Raw genomic sequence first — 20,701 nt, forward strand, 5'->3', positions numbered from 1 at the left:
CGATAGTTTCTTACTATCATTGCCCCCTACTGGATATAATTATATGACTGTATAAAGAAGACTAGAGGGAGTTGAACTTGACTTTGATTATAAAAACGAGAAAAACTGTGATAACCTAGTGTATGTGGAGGGAACAAGTGGTGGATAATATCTGGCATATAGACTAGCTATATATATGTAATATTGCACTCTTCACATTGGATGACATTAAATTTGTGAAAATTAACTTTCTTAAAAGGGATGATTAGAATCAAAATTTGGGAAATGCAATCTCAGTACAGTAATCGCTGGTTGGGGCACAAACACCGAGATATTGAAAAGTGACATAATTAGGGCTGGGGAATCTCTGCAGTAAAGAACTACAAATCCAAAAACACCATCAGTAGCCCATATTTTAAATGAACTTGAAACACTGATTATTAGCAACATTTCACATGTGCATAGACAAACCTGCTGCCTCTAGTGCTGTTTATATATGGAGAACCTTCTGGCTTCTGTAAGAACCTGGCCTCCTGGCTAAACATGTTAAAGGCTTAGTCATTACCAGGGGAGGTGGTGGTATTAAGTAGATGGATTTGGTGGCCCGTGTCTCTCCCTTTGCATCTTTGTTTTTGTTGCCACCCTGCCTTGTTTTGAGTGTACTGCTACTCCGTGGGGTTGCTCAGTTTTTGCAGTCGACTTTGGTGGCTTCCAGGAACCCAAGGGCTCATTGTTCTCAACGCCATTGAAACTATTCCTGCAAACATTTATGCATGAGGGATAAATTAGCACTAACTCATAATGCAAAAGGTTCACAGCTATACAAAAGCAGACTCCTGTTTCATTTCAATGAAACCGGTCAATATAACTATTAATCGTGCAATTAGGATACTAATTGCAGAAATCCTTTTTTTTTAATAGAGCAAAAGTCTACTGCATGTAATATGTATTGCATGCAAGCAACTAGCTTCTCCAGATGGTATCGTCTTTAATGCCCAAAAAAAAGAAATGTGGAAAAAAAAAGGGAGGAATCAGTGTGATAAAAATAAAAACAGTATAAACTGAGACAAATGCAAAGACAATAATGCACAGTAGTATTTGTTAAAGATGATTTATTCTTCTGACCAAAAAAAATGACAAAGAGCCATTCAATGTTTGTTATTCAGATCTGACCTTTACCAGCTTGCAGCGTGAAAGGAATAGTGCCTTTTATTTATTTTTATATAATTTATTGTATAATTTACTTTATTAAACATATTTATTATTTTTTTTCAATGGCTGAGACTAAAGGTAAATATTTATAAGCAAGGCTCTTGTTTTTATGGTTAGGTATACTGCATTATAAACCTTAAGTTATTCATGGAAAATATAAGATAGAGCCTGAAATGTTCCATGAAACTTGAATTCATAAACTTTAAAAAAATTTATTGAAGCATATTAGTTATTTTTTGTGCTCATTTACCATTTTCATCTGCATATATAGTATATAAATGACTTGCAAATTTACCAATAGGCCTCTGCTACATTTGGCAAAGCTGTCAAAAACACTTCTCTCTTCCAAACCAAATTTAAATCTTTTTTTAATTGAAATCTTGACTACAAGCAACTCCTTCGCTTCCATTGGTAAAGTGCCATACCAATCCTTAAACAATATCACACAGTAAGACAACCAACCTGTCAACCAATTAGTCAACACCTTCATGTTAATAATATGAACGCTCCTTAATTTGTTTTAAATCAAGAAAATCTACTTATCTACACTCTGCTAAACAGATTAAGGAGTTAATTTAAAATTTAACAAGGGATATAAAAAAAAAACTGACACTAATATCTACATGAAATCATAATAGTTTCCTTAAAGGGCAGCTGGGATGAATTTGTTGGCACCACTGGTAAAGAATTGCAAAAAGCCAAATTCTTATTATCAAAGATTGACACCTTAAATTTAGCTTAAAACTTACCTATAGTACATTTATTAAGAAGAAAAAAGAATCTGAGTATATAAACCATAATAAAAATAGCTTTTACATAACTGCAACTTAAGCATGGTTAAATATATATATAAAAAAAAAATTTTTCTCTAATTTTCTTCATAGTATTCAAGAACCTTTCCTTCATAAACCAGAATTTTCTGTTTCCCTTGGGGGAAATAAAGCTTGACACTGAAAGACACTTAGCAACTTTTACACAAGTTGCTAAGGTGGATGGGGATAAAAAATATATATATATATAAATATATATATATTTTTATTAAGACCTGCAAAAACAGATAGAAATGGTCTCCACTCAAACAAGTTTTGGGAATTTATCAAAGAAAAGCCTCATTAATTATATTTTTCCCCATTTTTCTCTCATTTTTGTCTGTTAAACCGTTCATATTTGTTGAAACTTTGTTTTAGATAGAAGTTGTATTTTTTATTTGTGTTGAACTACATTATTTTTATCTCCCTAGATATGATCCTTTTCGTTTATAAGCTGAACTATATTCATTTTAAAAATGTATATAAAAAGCATCACTATAGGTGGATCCAGCATAAAAGAAAAGATGAACATGTGTAGAAGCACCTCACTCTGATAGTTAAATACAGTGCAAGATCTGCGATGCTTTGAATGAAACCTTGTTGGCGTCATTCATTTTTTGCTGTACGAAGGGATTTTGATAAAAAAAAAAAAATGGAATTCAACCAGGAAACTGAAACTGGGGCATCAGTGTAGAATCAGTGTTTCAAATCTACATCAGACACAAAACGACCTTCTTTCATGGCCGTCCCAGACCTCAGACATGAATACTAAAGAAAACCTGCAGTGAATCAAAGTTAAGAGAAGAAATTCCACAAACACATTTGTCTTTTTTAGGATAAATAAATTTTGGAGTGAATTTTGTCACATTACTGTTGAAAACCTTTTGTAAATGAAACTTTGAAAACTTTCTATATTAACACCAATTTTCTTAAATTATAATTACAATTTTTTTTTCATATTTTTTTATTAGATTTTATTTTTTCTTTAAAGATTTTATTCTCTTCACTTTTCACTGCTTTCAGCTGGAGAGACGAGCAAATGCATTTCTATTGTTCTGCATGGATGTTAGCAAAAAACATTTTCAGTAGTCTAGGTCTAGAGGGAGCCTTTGGATGTAATCCATAAAACGTAACATGAAAAAGAGAAATTTGAAAAGATAAGATATGAAATCTGTAAAAATACATATTAAAAAAGTTTGAAAAAATTTTGAAAAGATTAAATCTGTTATAAAATCTAAAATAATAAATTTTTAAATAAAACTAAGAAACAGCAAAGTTACTCTCAAAACCAGTTTTTCATTAAGGAGTGCATTTTTTTTTTCTATTTTACATTTACAAATAAATTTTATTCGTCTGCAACAAAAATGAAACAAAATTGACTCCATATAGAACGCGGGTGGAGTTAGAAAAATAGCTTTTACCACAAGGATTCTATTATTTACTCCACCAGCCATTGCATGAGCTCAATTACAGCTAAACGTGGTCTATATTCTTTTAATTTAATAAATTTTTCTGTTTCACATTAACCTAGCCTGGGCTTTTTACACATCCTTACCAAGGGTGCCAATAAATCTGTTGTCGACTTTAAAATTGTACTCAACATATTATATTATCAAAAACAGATCCAAAAAACAAATAAATTATGTCTGCATAAAACATAACATTCAGCAAATTGACGTTTTCACACGTCATGTGTCATAATTGGCAAAGTCACTCATTCTGCTATGATGCATTTACTTTTAGTTTCCTAGGAACCGATCCTGCCTGCAGCGTGAAATCAGATGTTCTGTTTTGACGCTGAGAAAGCTTGAACTAAACATGGAGGCCAAAATGAGAGAGATTTTGATCTTATCTTTTTGATTTTCTACCAAAGGGATGATTGTCCCAAAGCGTTGGGCAGAACTAACGTAGAGATACAGTAAAAACAAAAGGTTATTGCCTTTTCAGAGTCTGATGAACTTTCAGTCTTGGGAAAAAATAAAATAAAATATGCCAATGGTAGAATAATATACAGAATAGTAAATACTGTTAAGATTTCATCCACAAACACTTAAAATGAATGAGAAAGGTTAGCTTATAAAAAACACCTCTTTAAAACCAATAAATGGTTGATCAAGTATCTTAAATATGGCAAGTTATCATAGCTGTGAGATAAGAGGACCATGCAGAAAAGCTGAGTATGGACCACACCGTATTGGTGCTCAAATACACCACCTTAGAACATAGTTCTAACTCATTTTCTGTACACATCTTTACAATGCTCTTGATTTTCATTTTTTAAAAACTTCTTTTTTTTTTTCTCCCATTCCAGCGCGGATGAGAATGAGGTCATCTCTAAACCTGGAAGACGTTGATCTTGCTGGTGTTTTTCAGCGTCTGTCGTCTGTTGCAGAACCACACCCGCACCACCTCTCTGTCATAATTGAGTTCTCTGGCGATCTCTGTGATCTCCTGGCCTGTGGGCAGGGCATTCTTTTCAAAGTAGGAGTTAAGAACCTCGATGGCCTGAGGCGTGAAACTAGTGCGCCGTTTGCGCTTTTTGGAAGGTTCGCCGCCGACAAACTCCATCAGGTTCTGTGGGCCCTTCAGGTTCCAGTGCTCAGCTTCAGCCAGCCACTTCTCCAACACTGGCTTTAGCTTCTGAGCACTCTTGGGGGTGATGTCGAGCTTTTCAAACCTGCAGCCAGAAGGAGAGTTTATGTCTTAATAAATCAACACCATATAATGAGCTTTGAACCAAAATTTAAGTTTAAGTTTATTGCCGGACATGACTTTTCAGAAATTGGGGATTAATTTTACAAATAAAAAAAATTTGCAGTCATTGACCATGGAAGCAGATTAATCAGATGTTAGCAGCGCTAGCAAAAAATATATATAATATTATAATGCACCCTAAACTTTGTTTGCATGAAAAAAATCCTGCTAATAATAACATCAGCAGTGCTTACCGTGGGGAATCTAAATACTGGATGCAGGAACACGTTGCTGGACGTAAATCTGGTTGATTTTGAACACTACGACTATTTAAACACAGCATTTTAGCAGCTAATGTGGTTTCCATTTTTTCTGGTATGTAGGATTTGTCATTTGTGTGAAGCTCAAAGCTTCACACAAATGATTGATTTGGAGAAGACCAGCTCTAAGGAAAGCTCTAGACAGCAGCGGAGGGTCATTTATGCCAGATTAAAAATAAATTCCAAATAGATATTACATTTAGTGGTTTGAGAAATATACCTTCAACATACTCGAGTGCTGACACCAGAAATTACTATTTTAATTCATAAATAAACAGACTAATTTGAGCTAGAATTCTGACCCTCAAAGACCTGTTAGTCTTCCTTCAAAATGTCCACCTCCACTATATTTATCGTCCTAAATTAGATGCCCCTGTTTGAGGTCGTTAGCTGCATAAAGACACTATAGACAAAATCGTAAACCTCCACAATGCTTGAAAGGGCTATGGGGAAATTGCAGAACAATCATGGAGCAATCATTAGAAAATGGAAGAAGCTAAACATGACTGTCAATCTTCCTTTGACTGGGGCTCCATGCAAACCTCTCACCTCGTGGGGTCTCAATGATCCTAAGAAAGGTGAGAAATCAGCCCAGAACTACACAGGAGGAGCTGATCAATAACCTGAAAAGAGCTGTTTCCAAGGTTACTGTTGGTAATACACTAAGACTTCATGGTCATGCATGGCACGGAAGGTTCCCCTGCTTAAACTAGAACATTTCAAGGCCCGCCTTAAGTTTGCCAGTGACCATTTGGATGATCCAGAGGAATCATGGGAGAAAGTCATGTGGTCAGTTGAGACATAATTCCACTAACCGTGTTTGGGGGATTAAGAATGGTGAGTACCATCCCAAGAACACTATCTGTACTGTAAAGCATGGGAGTGGTAGCAACATGCTTTGGGGTGTTTTTCTGCACATGGAACAGGACAGCTGCACTGTATTAAGGAGAGGATGACTGGGGCCATGTATTGTGAGATTTTGGGGAAAAACCTCCTTCCCTCAGTTAGAGCATTGAAGTTGGGTGGAGGCTGGGTCTTCCAACATGGCAATGAACTGAAGCACACAGCCAGGATAACCAAGGAGTGGCTCTGGAAGAAGCATATCAAGGCTCTGGTCTCCAGACCTTAAACCTTTGGAGGGACCTTTTGGAGGGAGCTCAAACTGTGTTTCTCAGGGACGGCTGAGAAACCTGACTGATCTAGAGAAGATCTGTGTGGAGGAGTGGGCCAAAATCACTCCTGCTGTGTGTGCAAACCTGGTGAAAAACTACAGGAAACGTTTGACCTCAGGAATCGCAAACAAAGCCTACTGGACCGAGTATTAACATTGATTTACTAAGGTGTTCAAACACTTTTTTGCAGCTGTATCATAAAAAGAAATAATAAAAAAATTCATACATTGTGATTTCAGATTTTGTTCTTTTTAGATTGTGTCTCAAAATAGACATGCACCTACGATGACTATTTCAGACCCATCCATGATTTCTAAGTGGGAGAACTTGCAAATAGCAGGGTGTTCAAATGCTTAGTTCTTCAATGTAATACTGGATGACTCCAATTTAAAAGTCCTTTGAAATATTTAGTCAAATAATTTAATGCCATAATGATTGTACAAAATATCAATACTAAAGATTAAAAATGAATTTAAAAGTTATAGCTGCCTCTACTTATTTTAAATAGGCATATACATATATATTGTAATTCACCAAAGTTGTTTTTAGAACAATTATATGACAGATATATTAAACTTTAAGTTATTAATTCTTTCGGAAATCTTACTTGAACTGAGGATTTCTGCCAGTGGGGTCAATGACTAAATCCAATCAGCTGGTTTTTGTCACAGTTCTGGTTCTGTTATGTTTTCTTTTGAGTGTTCAGTTTTATTTTGCTCCATGTTTTCTAGTTTTAGTGGTTAAATTCTTATCTTGTTGTGTTCTCTGGTTATTTTTCAGTTTTCAGGTTTTTATTTGTTGCCCTCTGCTGCCCTCTTGTGTTCTCCTTTTCCCTAGCTCCTTTCCTGTCTGCTCTGCTCACACCTGCTCCCAATCTGCTCGTTAGTCCTCTCTTTCTTTCAGTCTCCCATAAAATACACATCTTATGCAGTTCCTCGGTGCTGGTTCCTGGTCTAACTTCCTCCAACTCTGTCTCACTGAGTCTTCCTCCTCATGATTGTTTCCCCCAGATGTCTCATTGACTTCTGGTTTGTTTGTCTTTGTTTTCATGTTTGATTCCTGCCTCAGTGTTCTGTTAAACCTTCATTAAATCTACAAGAAACTCACCTCTGCCTCCCTGCCTCTGCATTTGGGTCCACAAACCTCCACCCAATACTGACAGTTTTTAGATTATTTACCATTCTGAATGCATGATCGGAATTGAATTATATTGAGGAGCCAAAATACACTATATTGCCAAAAGTATTTGCTCACCTGCCTTGACTCACATATGAGCTTAAGTGACATCCCGTTCCTAATCCATAGGGTTCAATATGACGTCGGTCCACCCTTTGCAGCTAGAACAGCTTCAACTCTTCTGGGAAGGCTGTCCACAAGGTTTAGGAGTGTGTTTATGGGAATTTTTGACCATTCTTCCAGAAGCGCATTTGTGAGGTCGCACACTGATGTTGGACGAGAAGGCCTGGCTCTCAGTCTCCGCTCTAATTCATCCCAAAGGTGTTCTATCGGGTTGAGGTCAGGACTCTGTGCAGGCCAGTCAAGTTCATCCACACCAGACTCTGTCATCCATGTCTTTATGGACCTTGCTTTGTGCACTGGTGCACAGTCATGTTGGAAGAGGAAGGGGCCAGCTCCAAACTGTTCCCACAAAGTTGGGAGCATGGAATTGTCCAAAATGTCTTGGTATGCTGAAGCATTCAGAGTTCCTTTCACTGGAACTAAGGGGCCAAGCCCAGCTCCTGAAAAACAACCCCACACCATAATCCCCCCTCCACCAAACTTTACACTTGGCACAATGCAGTCAGACAAGTACCGTTCTCCTGGCAACCGCCAAACCCAGACCCGTCCATCAGATTGCCAGATGGAGAAGCGCGATTCGTCACTCCAGAGAACGCGTCTCCACTGCTCTAGAGTCCAGTGGCGGCGTGCTTTACACCACCGCATCCGACGCTTTGCATTGCACTTGGTGATGTATGGCTTGGATGCAGCTGCTCGACCATGGAAACCCATTCCATGAAGCTCTCTGCGCACTGTTCTTGAGCTAATCTGAAGGCCACATGAAGTTTGGAGGTCTGTAGTGATTGACTCTGCAGAAAGTTGGCGACCTCTTCGCACTATGCGCGTCAGCATCCGCTGACCCCGCTCCGTCAGTTTACGTGGCCTACCACTTCGTGGCTGAGTTGCTGTCGTTCCCAAACACTTCCATTTTCTTATAATACAGCTGACAGTTGACTGTGGAATATTTAGGAGCGAGGAAATTTCACGACTGGATTTGTTGCACAGGTGGCATCCTATCACAGTTCCACGCTGGAATTCACTGAGCTCCTGAGAGCGACCCATTCTTTCACAAATGTTTGTAAAAACAGTCTGCATGCCTAGGTGCTTGAATTTATACACCTGTGGCCATGGAAGTGATTGGAACACCTGATTCCAATAATTTGGATGGGTGAGCAAATACTTTTGGCAATATAGTGTATATAATGAAATAATATGTACCCTAAAATGAGCAGATGTAACATTTTTTTCTTTTAGCTACAACATGATTAAAAGAATATTTATATCCTGAATAGCACTTCTGGATAGATGTAAACTACATTTTGTTGCTTTGTACTTGTGACAGTGTAATAAGAGTTTGATATCAATTGATAATTTTTGAGTAATTTTTTTGTCAGCACATTTAACTTTCTACAAAGATCTTATACATGTATATATTGTACATACCGTAGTGGGTATCTGAGGGCGTTTCTGCTCTGAATTTATTTGAGGAATCAAAATAAAGGTTGTTTAACACAATAACATAGTTCTGATTTTTATTGCAAAATTTCTTTTTCCTCTCACTTTCGAAAAATAGGAATGATGGCAAAAAGAACAGTTACCTGCAAATGGCAGACTGGCTGTATGCTGGACCCTCTGTCGCAGTAAGAGCCTGCCCTACTTGTGTCTGAGTGAGGCCCAGTGACAGTCGGCGGATTTTAAAGTTCTTGGCAAACTCTCGGATTTCCTCCAAATTAATTCCTTCCTCGCTGCTGACTGCCTGCTGAGGCTCTGCAGATTAAAAGTCTGGTTAAAAAAATCTAGCTGCTTTGGAGAAAACCTCTGCAAGGAGAGGAAAAGCAGGTGTACATACTATTGACAAGCTGCCCCACTTTGGCCATGTCGCCAGAGGGGATGGGTGCTGCTGAAGAGAGTGTGGTCGAGGTCTTCAGTGCAGACGGCTGCGGTGCAATGACAACAGGTGACTGAGTGACACTTGTTACTGAAGCCTAGGAGAGTCCAAACAGCACCAGTTACAAATCCCAGATCATTTTACAATAAATAGAACCAGATAAAATGTTTGGATGTGTTGTTGTTGTGTGTAAATCATAGTTGATGCTTCTACCTGTGTGTTTGGTCTGTTTATTGTAGGAGGGGCTGTAGTTTTAGGCAGGACTGCAGCAGAAGTAGCAACAGCAGCAGGTCCGTTTCCAACAGTTGCAATAATTTGGCCCTGGGTGTTGAGAAGCAGCTGTGGGGCAATGGTCTGCAACTGGAGACCCTGCAGGGGCAGAGTGGAGGCAGCGGCCCCTCCAGCCAGAGAGGCTTGGTTCACTAGCAGTGGGAGGGTCCCTATAACCTGCAAAATGTCCAAAGAAAAGATCCTCATAATACCTCATAATAATGACCTGCTATATCTAAATTAGGTGGGGACATCTTTCATGGAGATTTATCAAACATGACCAACAGGCATGAATGACACGGCGAGAAATATAATGGCCAACTATAGATACTCCAGTTCAGCCTTTTGGGGTACTGACATTGATGATGCAATAAAATTTGGTATTTGACCAATTAATTGTGGTGCTGAAAAATGTGATAAATCAGCATAATTACCTTAGAAAAGTCAAAAGTTCACAAAAACAAATACAACTCTTAATACAGCTTTTAGCTATAGATGATAAAACAAATGACAAAAAACAATCAGTGTCAAATAAAAGCAAGGAGGTTGGAAATATTGGCCATGGAATAAGAGACACTACTCATTGTTATGTTTCTCTAAATGCTGATGAAGATTCTGTCATCCAGGTCATTGTGATTCTAAAGTATAAAAAAAAAAAAACAATCCACTGAACTTTGTTTCCAAGTTTGAAGATGTTTCACTTCCTATCCAAGAAGCTTTTTCAATTCAAAATTTCAGAAATAGCGTTGAGTTTGAGACTTTATAGAGTAGACCAAACGAACCCTTGTTTGGCTTAGAAAGCATGCAAACTGAACCGGAAGAATGGCTCCACCCCTTAGGAATGTGAAGTCACTTTTTTGTTCTTTTTTAGCCTGCAATACCCAATACCTATGACCTATTTTCAAATTTTTCTAAATGTGAAAAGCAGTTGAAGACTTAATATTTAAGGCTAATAATTGGAAGTATCAACAAGGCATTCATGTTTTTAAATGCACTGTGCATTATTAAACCTTTAAAAGTAATGATCCAGTTTAGAATGGGTGAATATAAGGAGGGCGAAAGGTGCACATGATTAATACACTGAACCGAATTGAATCTTATATCACAGTGTAAATAGAGCCTACCTGGCCCTGGGCATTTGTGATGATCTGGCTGGTGATGCTAGCCATACTGGGCACTGTGCTGTTAATGATGGGGGTTGATGTGAGAGAACTGAAGAACTGAGGCTGTGCCCCCAAAGAAGCAGCACTGATCTAAGAGGGTAATATAAAAGTCAACGGTTAGGATGACAGGAGAACATGGAAGCTTGGAAAAGTGAGCAGAGGAAGACTCTTGGAGGCCTACAATTGCCGGGTTGATGGACAGTCCTGCTGTCTGAAGTGCTGCCACAGATATACTGGGTTGAGAGATGGTGTTGGCAACAGAGGTCGCCTGGACAGGCGTCGACTGAGCAGAAGTGACCTGTGTATTGTTGACCCGTGTTTGCTGAGGCGACACCTGCTGCACGGCCGTCTGCACCGCCTGGATAGATGCTGCCTGAGGTTGGAACAGCTGTGTATTGGCTTGCAGCTGGGGCTGGACTGAGTTCAAAACCGTTGCAGCTAAAAAAAATGTGGAAGGAAATAAATCTCCTAAAAGATCTAATGTAGACATTTATCTGGATGATAGAGGGAAAACAAACTGGCGAACACATATTTTACCTTGTAGCCCAGCAAAAGGTAGTTTGAGGAGGTTTCCTGCTGGGTTAGCTCCTGTGAAGCCAGGGAGAGTGGCAACATTGGTGGTTGGCAGAGTGAGAACAGCCAAGCCGCCTTGGCTGGCGATGGACCCGGCCATGTTGAGGGGGATAAGCAGAGGCTGACCGAGTGACCCCGTCTGAGCCATCATGCCAGTCATCAGAGCAGCCAGACTTTCCTGTGTCAGAACCTGGGGTTAAAGAAAACAGAGGGGCAGAAAGCTTAATTACCTTTGGGTGTAACATAATGACTTTGACTGGTGCAAAACCTCTTTGTTTACTGATTTGTTTAAAATGGGAACTATCGTTAATGCAAATAGTAACGTCTATGTTATATTTTAATACAACTTTGATTTAGTTTCTCATGTTCATTCCATTTTTATTCCACGGTGTTTAATATAACGCAGACTTTACAGCAAGAACAGCTCTAATACTAGTTACCGGTTTATGGGAAACATTGACGAAACTTCCAGAAGAAAATCTCCACGGTTAAACTTTGATTTTGGATTAGGGCTTGCATTCTATGGCGCTAACTCATCCTAAAGGTGTGTTTACACTGAATGTGGATGTGAGAAATTTCGCACATGGTGTCGGTGGCATGATATTCCACCTCTCCCTCGCAAACAAGGCAAGAGGATTCTGCAGACACTGTGGGGTAAATTTGCCCAGCTTGCTTCACTGCATCATCAAATAGGAAGAGGTGGTTCCTGCTGCATTGAATGTGAAAATGAGATCCACAAAATCCGCTTCCAGCCATTACCATTACCTGCTCCCGGAGCAGCAGCTGGAGGACTGACTCCAGCAATGGTTTGTTTGCCTCGGATCAAGAAGTTTTAGGGAGATTTTAACTGAAAAAAATTCCTGTTTCGGCTGAACTTCTTCACCACACATCCAGTCCCTGATTGGTTAACATGGCTCAAATTGACAGAGAAGTCCAGATTTATTAACTGTTGCAAAATTCTCAAAGCAATCCATAAGAATAATCCGATTTGTAGTTGACACAATGCAGTCAACCAAGTTCTTCACAAGCCTTCCAACTATCAAACGTCGTTTAATGAAATATTACTTTACCAAATAGTGTTGTTTTATTTACCTCTCATCTTTGCATTGTGAAATGTTTGTTTTGAAAGCCTTACAGTTACCCTAAATCAATTAAAAAGTCAATCTAAACTCATTCCAAACTTCATTCCAAACATTCAAGATAAATTTAGGTTCTCAAAAATAAAATCCATGCTAAAGGTGATATCAATGCATCATTTTATTGATCTTTTTATTGTTTTTCACCCATTTTCATTTCTTTTCTCATGTGCACATATTAGCTAATTAGTCTGAGTTCAATTTGTTTAGTCAAGAGTTTTTTCTTTTACTGACATATTGGACTAGGAGTTGCATATTTTTGTAGATAAAGTTGAATATTTCAACTTTCAACTTGAATATTTCAAATGGAAGTTTTGGTGAATTTATTCCGTATGTTTGCAGAGTTAACAGTTTGACTTTGATATGAGCTATAGTCAAACTTTTATTTGTTGCTGAAGCACACAGCTGGTTGGTTGTGTGCATGTCCACAGAACATCATGACAGTCCATAAGTTATTTGATTAAATAGGAACATCACAACCTCATTTAATTGCATAACACCTTTAAATTTAAATCGGAAACAGTAAAGTCTCTATATCATGGGGATGTGATATATGTAATGAACTGAGGATTTTTCTCATCACTGTCTACAGCTGTTCTGTGACCTTTGTGACTGAAAGTCCTTCCTACCATCGTTTCCGGGGGTCTCCCTTGCATAAGACCTATGATTTCAAAGGGAGAAACCTTGCATGAATAAAAAAATGAAAATTTTCCACACTGTAAAAACTGATGTAAAAATAAGTCAAAATTTCTTAAAATAGGTGTATTGAATTAGCATTTTGGACATATAATAATAACTTCAGATATTATGCACTTTAGAAAATATAACAGATGTTTTTTTTATTTTATTTTAAACGTAAATCATCTTATTCCATTGGTAAACGGTCTAACCTATCTGTTCAAATCAAAGAAAATATACACAAATTTCAAGAGAAATTGACTGTTTTATTTCAGCTTCTGCAGTGCAGGTCTCTGTTGTCACATTTAGTACCTGTGGACATCCTTGTACTGTAACAGGCATGGCGGCCTGCGGCTGGGCTAGGGACACGCCGAGGGAAACAGCAGGATTCACCGTTTGGACAACAGGGGCCGAGGAATCACCGGACGCCACATGCTGCTCAGCAATCCCTGCACGATAGCAGCCAGCAGATGTTTGAATTGTCATTAACATTTCACCAAAACATGTTTCTTTCAATTTTGAGAAATGACTTGGCTGTTACCCGTCACCCACTGGTGTTACCGTGATTTACCTGCTTCCCCGGCGCAGTGGGACACCGTGGGGCTTCTCTGGGTGCTGGTGGCCTCAGCTGTCTCTGCACACTGAGCCATAGCCTCTTCAGATTTAGCCTCACTCCCCCCATCAGGTGCAGATGGTGGGGGAGCTGCGTCAACCTCGACTTCTAGAACACGAATAGTCTCATGACCAGACATGACGATAACCTGCAGTGTTCAGGAGCAGAGAAGGGGCTGATCAGGCTGGTACACAGACAACCAAATAGTTTGAAGCATTTGTAAAATACAATGAATCACTTTAATCAGCAAACTTTTCATTAAATGTAAAGAAATCATACACAGATTCTTGCAAAAATATTTATACATCTTAAACATCATTTAGGTATTTTGCCTACTAGGTCGGTGCTCTATAGAATCAGCATTCATTTTGCTAGTTCTTTTTTAAAGAGCAACTCAAGCTCATCAGATTTAATGTGGAGTGTCAATAAATATCAATTAACCACTCTTGTCTTAGATCTTCTATAAGATTTTGATCTAGACTTTTACTAGGCCATTCTAGAACAGGATTATATTTCGATCAGGTGCAATTCTAGGTGCACGCTTAAGGGATTCTTAATAAAATTATGCTTTGATTGCAACATCTCACATGTTTTCTGATTGTTCAGTTTGTTTTCACCCACACTCCCATCAAATGAACAATTTATTTGTTCCTTGAAGAGAAAAGCCCCTGTAGCATCATACTGACACAGAATGGGACGATGAGGTTTCCAAAAATAGAAGCATTGTTAGTTTTTAATTAACTAATCGTTTTTCTCCTATTTGCCTGACCTGTTAGCTTAACAGCTATTTGTTGTTTGTTTATAGTTGTGACATATACCTAAAATTTTAAAAGGGGCTTAGCCACATACTATGACTTTATGAATTTCAACACCAGTAGCTCTCTCTGGTTCCATATAAAGGCTTTTCAATAAAGTTATCGCACCCCAGTGGCTTATAATGGTTTCTTTTTTGTACTACATATTAATAAACAAAGCACTTTTGTTTAAATTTATGATAACAAGATCATGTGACCTGATTTGCGATATTGCACGTGCACAACGTGAGTAAATAAAAAAAGCAATTTGTTTGTGTGAGTTAGTAGGACTTAACGGAGGGGGGAAAAAATAAAAACAGGAAAAGTAAAAGACCAAGTATGAAAACGTAAAGAAACACTGGATGCCAGGAGGATAACTCATGAGTGGGGCTTTCATTACAACAACGACGCAGGTGTTGACTGAAGCTGCAGAACCTAAGTTGAAAGATGCGATACTGAGTACTGCCAGCAGATGGCGATGCTGTAAAACAATGTTTGTTTGCGGATGCCTCTGTATGGAGTGAATTGTGTTCCATTAATATTCAATGGAAAGAATGTGTTTTGTAAGTAGAAATTTTCACATTTCATTTTTAAGAAAAATATTTTTACAGATTTTATATTTTAAAATATTATTTTTTTTTCTATTTAAATGGGTTTTTTCTGATTTTTTTTTTTTTTTTTTTATAAAAGTCAAATACCATTTTTTTCAGATTGCATTTTTTTTTTCCTAATTGCTTTTTAAAGATCACGTTCTCTTCACATCAGGTCCAATACAAAAACTGAAATTGTATTGGTCTTGTCACACATGGAGCAATACAATGTTGCTGCAGACCAATAGAAACGTGTCTTCAGTCCTCAATCCACATGAAAGCAATAGAAAATATGAAAATATGAAAGTACATTTAAAAAAGAAAAGAAAAAACATCTGAGAAAACAGCAAAGTTACTTCCCAAGCCTTTCTTTGGATCAAAACATTTCTTTAAATTCTATTTCTGGATTGCATCATTTTCAAATGTGAATTTATTTCATTTAAATTTATAAAGTGTCAATTTTAAATTTCCAGTTGCAAAACATGTCCTTTAATTCCAACAATAATGAAGCTAAATTTACTCCATAAGTCTGCTGTATAAAAAAAAAAAAAAACGTTCCTTATACATATTAAGTGGTCCATCCCTGGGTCCCTTTAATTTGATCAAAACCTTCTCCCTAACCTGTCTTATGTGTCCCGTGGACACTGTGATTCTCTTTGTTCACTAATTTTAAAAATCTCTGGCGACTAAATCAGAACAGCTAAATTTTCACAGAATTTAGATTTAATACAAATAGAGGGTTACATTTTTTTTAAATAAAACATGCATTTTTTGTTCCACTTTTTTATTGATTACCACTTTTTGTTGGTGTATCAAATAAAATCACAATAACACACATTTAACTTTGCACCTGGAACTAAATATTAGAAAAGGTGAAGTGGTATGAATACTTTTGCAAGACAGTGTAAGTGTGCCAACATCCATTATTCTCCTCCTCTACCTGCATCATCTAAACTCAGTGCTGATTTATTGCTGATGATTCATTGAGTGAAATAATAAAAGCAGAGGCAGCAAGGCGGTTGGAAGACAGGATGCAGGAGGTACAATGCAGGGAGAGAGAGGGTAAGGCGTACCTGGTTGTCCCTGGCAGGGGAATTTCAAAGTGCAGGATTTAAATGGCTGAAAAAAGACTTCTGCTGTCAGACAGTGAATGGCTAAGGAGGACAGAGAAGCCGAGCACATGTTAGGACATGATGACCCAAAACAAAAACAAAACAGACTTAAAAGGGCGTATGATTGCGCTGATATGATGAAGAGAACATCAGCCAACAAGTAGCTCAAGCAATACAGTCCTTAAGCTCAGCCCTATGCATCTGCAAACAGCATTGCTTTGGCTTGATGGCTATGTCCACGCAGAGCAATATTGGTGAGGAAATGTACAACAAATTAATGACAAGCCTGACTGTTAGCAGTTAAGCAGTTATTATTATGCATTAACATGCAGAAACGGCTCAATGAACAGCTGCAGAGAAGATAGATGTGACTTTATTATCATAGGGCACAGTATAGCATTACGGGGTTACATGAGCCAATAAATAAATAAATTATTATTTAACATTAATAATTATTTAATTATAAAATATTTATTCAATATTTTGTCATTACAACCACAGACTTTGGCATATGTTTGGGGGATTTTATGTGGGACCAACTTACATAGAAAACTGTCATCTTTGTCCACAAATTAAAAAAGAGGAGTGTCATGTCTTGTTTTCTAATTCTGCTCTTTAACATTCTGTTAAACCAGTTTCTGCACAAAACCCATTTTGCAGTTTGCCTCAAGCAATATAGTTTACAGAGAAAGTTTGCTCAGAGCAGATGAGGCTTAAGTTAACGTTCTGGCCAGTATGCAAAACACTATTTGCATGCAATACTCCACAGACTAACTCTACAGTGAAACTTCTTGGTGTTCATGCTGTTGGAGAATTTTTCTCAGAAAGAACTCTGAAGCCAGTTAGATTTGATGGGAATATGGATGGAGCTACTTATAGGGAGAAACTGGGAGAAAAAAAAAACTTAAAGACGCATTAGACTTGAGACTAAGGGGGAAGTTTTTCCTGGGAGACTGTAGGATGTTCACCCTTCAGTAGGACAAAGAGTCTAAACATGCAGCCAAGATAACATGGACTGCTTTAGGTAGGGCTACACAAGATCATGGAAAATTTGCTTCAATATAATGACACTTGCTCAGCCTTTATCATAATTACAATTAGCCCAGAATTTTTAAAAGAGATTTGAGAGACTAAAAATGTACATAACATGTGCCTAAAGGGCAGTTACACACCATGTCACAGGCCTAGTAACACATATAACCTGCATTGAGGGTGGAAGTATGATATCTGAATATTACATTCAAGAAGTCCTTTTTCCGATTAAGATACTGCAAAGACTAATAATAGGATGACAATATTGTAAAAACCCTGATTTGGATGAAAGAACAAATACTTTTTGGAATGCATTTTTCTCATGTTAAATTAGCTTAACACCAGTGTTCTTTCTGTATTCAATTCAATTAAATTTAAGGTGCACTATTGTAATTCTTTATTACCAGGAAGTCCACAAACTGTAGCCTTCAGCTGATCCAAAATGCTGCAGCCAGAGTTCTGATGAAAATTAAAAAGAGAGATCATATCTCTCCTATCCTGGCTTCTCTTCTTAGGCTTCGGGTTAAATCCAGGGTAGAATTTAAAATCCTCCTTCTCAAATATAAAGCCTTAAATGGCCAAGCTCTATCTTAAATCAGAGATCTGATTGTTCCTTATCTTCCTAACAGAGCACTTTGCTCTCAATCTGCAGGTTTACTAGTGGTTCCTAGAATTTCTAAAAGTAGAATGGGAGGCAGATCTTTTAGTTATCAGGCTCCTCTCCTGTGGAACCAACTACCAGTTTTAGTCCATGAGGCAGACACCCTGTCTACTTTTAAGACTAGGCTTAAGACTTTCCTTTTTGATAAAGCTTATAGTTAGAGTGGCTCAGGTTATCCTGAGCTATCTCTATAGTTATGCTGCTATATGTTTAGACTGCTGGAGGACATAGAGACCTCCATTTCATCATTCTGCTTCATTCTATCTCTATTCTCCCACTCTGCAGAATCTGTTAGTTCAATCTCTAACATTCTACTCTCTCTGCTTTTTCTTATAGTAGCTTTGACTCTTCTGTTCCTATTTGGCTGTGACTCCATCCTGGAGAGAAATATCAGCTGTGCCGCTGCCATCAGCACCCTTGTTTATAGGTGTTGGAGATCGGCCTGTTTTCCAGTGTAGTCCTGTTTCTCTAACTGTGACTGGCTGGATGTGCTCTCTTCATCCTCTGACATGGGAGTTGGCTTGGAGCTTGTCTGCATGGCTGTGTGTTTCCTGGACCGGGCCGCCTTTTACAGCTGCTTTTTGTGTCTCTGCTTCTGTCTCCTTGAACCCCAGTCGGCCTCGGCAGATGGCCGCTCACACTGAGCCTGGTTCTGCTGGAGGTTTCTTCCTGTTAAAAGGGAGTTTTTCTCTCCACTGTCGCTACAAGCATGCTTAGTGTGAGGGATTGCATTTGAGTCAATGAGTCGATGCAATCAACTGGTTTTCCTTAGATAGAAAACTTTGAATCAATTTAACTGTATGATCTGGTGAACTGTAAAGCGCCTTGAGATGACGTGTTGTGAATTGGCGCTATATAAATAAACTGAATTGAATTGAATGGCCTAGTCAAAGCTCAGGCATATTTCTAATTGTGCAGCAAGACTTAAAGACTTAAAAGACTGGCATTCACACATACCATCCATCTAAAAGAAGAGTTTGAGCTCTTTGGCAAAAAGGTAAAGGAAACTTCAGTCTATAAATTCGCTATGCTAGAGGAGACATACTTCAGAAGAATGGCAGATTTAATTTAGATTTTAGTGGCTTCATACAAATCATGTAATACTTTTTAGACTTTCCACTGCAAAGAAAAAATAATAAAGGAAAATATGTATGATCTAATCTTAAAGTTCACAATTATGTGTCAATGTTTTAGCCAATATTTCCAAATAAATCACAGCAAAGTTTGTGGTTGTATTGTGATAAAAAGTGGGAAAAGTTCATAGTTTTTCCAGAAGAAGGCTGATCTGCAACCTCTGGATGTTTAGATGAGATTTTACCTGCTCATTGACAGTGAGTGGGGCATCTTTGGCAGGAAGATGCTGGGGGTTCATGGCTCGCTGCACCACCTCAGACAAAGTCTTTCTGACATTCAAGATAATAAAAAAAATACTAATTATTAAAATATCGCATAACTTTAAAATTATTATGCATTTAAAAATGCAGAAACTCCCCACATTTGGCCTCATTTCCACCCTGTTTTAATTAGAAAAACCGAGATGTGATCTGTTATTGCTGACCAATTTAGTCACTGTAGACGCAGCCTATTTAAAGGGGCCTGCATGTATAAACAGGCCATATTGTGTTGCATAAAAGCTGCAGATAAACAGGATCAAACACGGAGAAAATACCCACGAAGTGATTAGAAATTCATAGCAGACTCCAAAAAGGCTACAAATGGTGCGTCTCTTGCAGCAAAGCCCCCATGGGGGGGTGAGGATCTGTCAGAAAACTTCAGCCGCTGTTGATGAGCACCCCACCCCCATCCTGACCAATAAAAGACACTTTTTTAAGGACTAGCTCCATTCACAGCCCACGGAAATCCTGTCAAGCCGCGCCGAGAGACCCGATTTTATGCCTTTCCCTCTCTTTATCATAAATATATAAATTATGCTAATTAAGAGCATTGCATATTAACCAAAAGTCATTTCCTCTCGCCATTTCGCTGCTCCGCGCCAGCAGCCAGCTTGATCACAGTGCGGTTATTTTATGCAACTTACCGCGGAAACGCAGCTTACTTTCCGTAATCCGCAGCTCTGTCACAGTTTGTTTCAGTCACACATCATTAGAAATTCATCTCAGCTCCCAGACAGGCGCTGTGACTGCACACAAAAGACAGCTATTTGCATTGATAAGAAGGGCTGCAACGTTAGGATCTCCTCTGCCTTAATATTTAATGACGGTGGCCTTTCTGCCACAGTTCACACCATCAGGAAATCCTCCAGGTGTCTCCCGGAATCCCCCCCTAAGGCTTTAAACTCGGACAAAATTGTCCCAAATGTGTCCTTTTGCACTACGTCATGAACATAATTTATGCAAGAAAAAAATCTTGCATTGAAAAATGTCTGCCTCGACTTCAGCGGTGCCATGGTTCTCTTAAAGGGGACGTACCCCGCATAAAAAGGCGAGCTGAGTTTCTGACGCGCTGGGATAAATATTTAGGGGAGAATCTTAGAGTGATACATCTTCAGCATTCATGTATTTTTCATTTACAATTATGATGGAATTTTATATAGACTTTCCACTATTATGTATGCACTTCCCTATAAATGTACATACAGATGCATTAGTCAGTAATTGGCTATATTAATCATGTTGCACCAAATAAATATTTGGAACTATCCTAAAATGTGTCTTTTAAATGTCAATTTAAATAGTCTCTCTTTTGATTAAATGGTTTATTTCCTGG

The 20,701-nt window shown here is 38.2% G+C and overlaps 1 protein-coding gene across 6 annotated transcripts; it reads right to left on the reverse strand.

Moving 5' to 3' along the window:
- Window positions 1–3,348: 3,348 nt before the first annotated feature.
- Window positions 3,349–20,365, reverse strand: pou6f1 (POU class 6 homeobox 1). 6 transcript variants are annotated; one of them, XM_038309179.1, is made up of 12 exons: window positions 20,013–20,364; window positions 19,293–19,373; window positions 16,243–16,323; window positions 13,744–13,933; window positions 13,485–13,621; window positions 11,323–11,548; window positions 10,967–11,223; window positions 10,747–10,875; window positions 9,566–9,799; window positions 9,314–9,449; window positions 9,063–9,231; window positions 3,349–4,677 (listed from the first exon to the last, which is right to left on the reverse strand). In XM_038309179.1, the coding sequence occupies exons 4-12, from the start codon at window positions 13,922–13,924 to the stop codon at window positions 4,335–4,337; spliced, it is 1,812 nt and encodes a 603-aa protein (XP_038165107.1). In that variant the 5' UTR covers window positions 13,925–13,933; window positions 16,243–16,323; window positions 19,293–19,373; window positions 20,013–20,364; the 3' UTR covers window positions 3,349–4,334. The 6 variants fall into 6 exon arrangements, with proteins under 6 accessions (XP_038165107.1, XP_038165106.1, XP_038165104.1 ...); XM_038309178.1 differs by having other exon boundaries at window positions 19,293–19,377; XM_038309176.1 differs by lacking the exon at window positions 16,243–16,323 and having other exon boundaries at window positions 20,013–20,365.
- Window positions 20,366–20,701: the final 336 nt, after the last annotated feature.

Source organism: Cyprinodon tularosa, unplaced genomic scaffold (genome assembly GCF_016077235.1).
Source record: "Cyprinodon tularosa strain WSP-4 unplaced genomic scaffold, ASM1607723v1 ctg66, whole genome shotgun sequence".
NCBI lineage: Eukaryota > Metazoa > Chordata > Actinopteri > Cyprinodontiformes > Cyprinodontidae > Cyprinodon > Cyprinodon tularosa.

Coding starts and splice junctions, on each gene's coding strand:
- pou6f1 (XM_038309176.1), bottom strand. CDS start 19,346: ATGAACCCCCAGCATCTTCCTGCCAAAGATGCCCCACTCACTGTCAAT. Junction 11,549..13,484: donor CAGTACAAGGATGTCCACAG/GTACTAAATGTG, acceptor CTTTAACCCCAG/GTTCTGACACAGGAAAGTCT. Junction 9,800..10,746: donor TCACAAATGCCCAGGGCCAG/GTAGGCTCTATT, acceptor GACATTTTGCAG/GTTATAGGGACCCTCCCACT.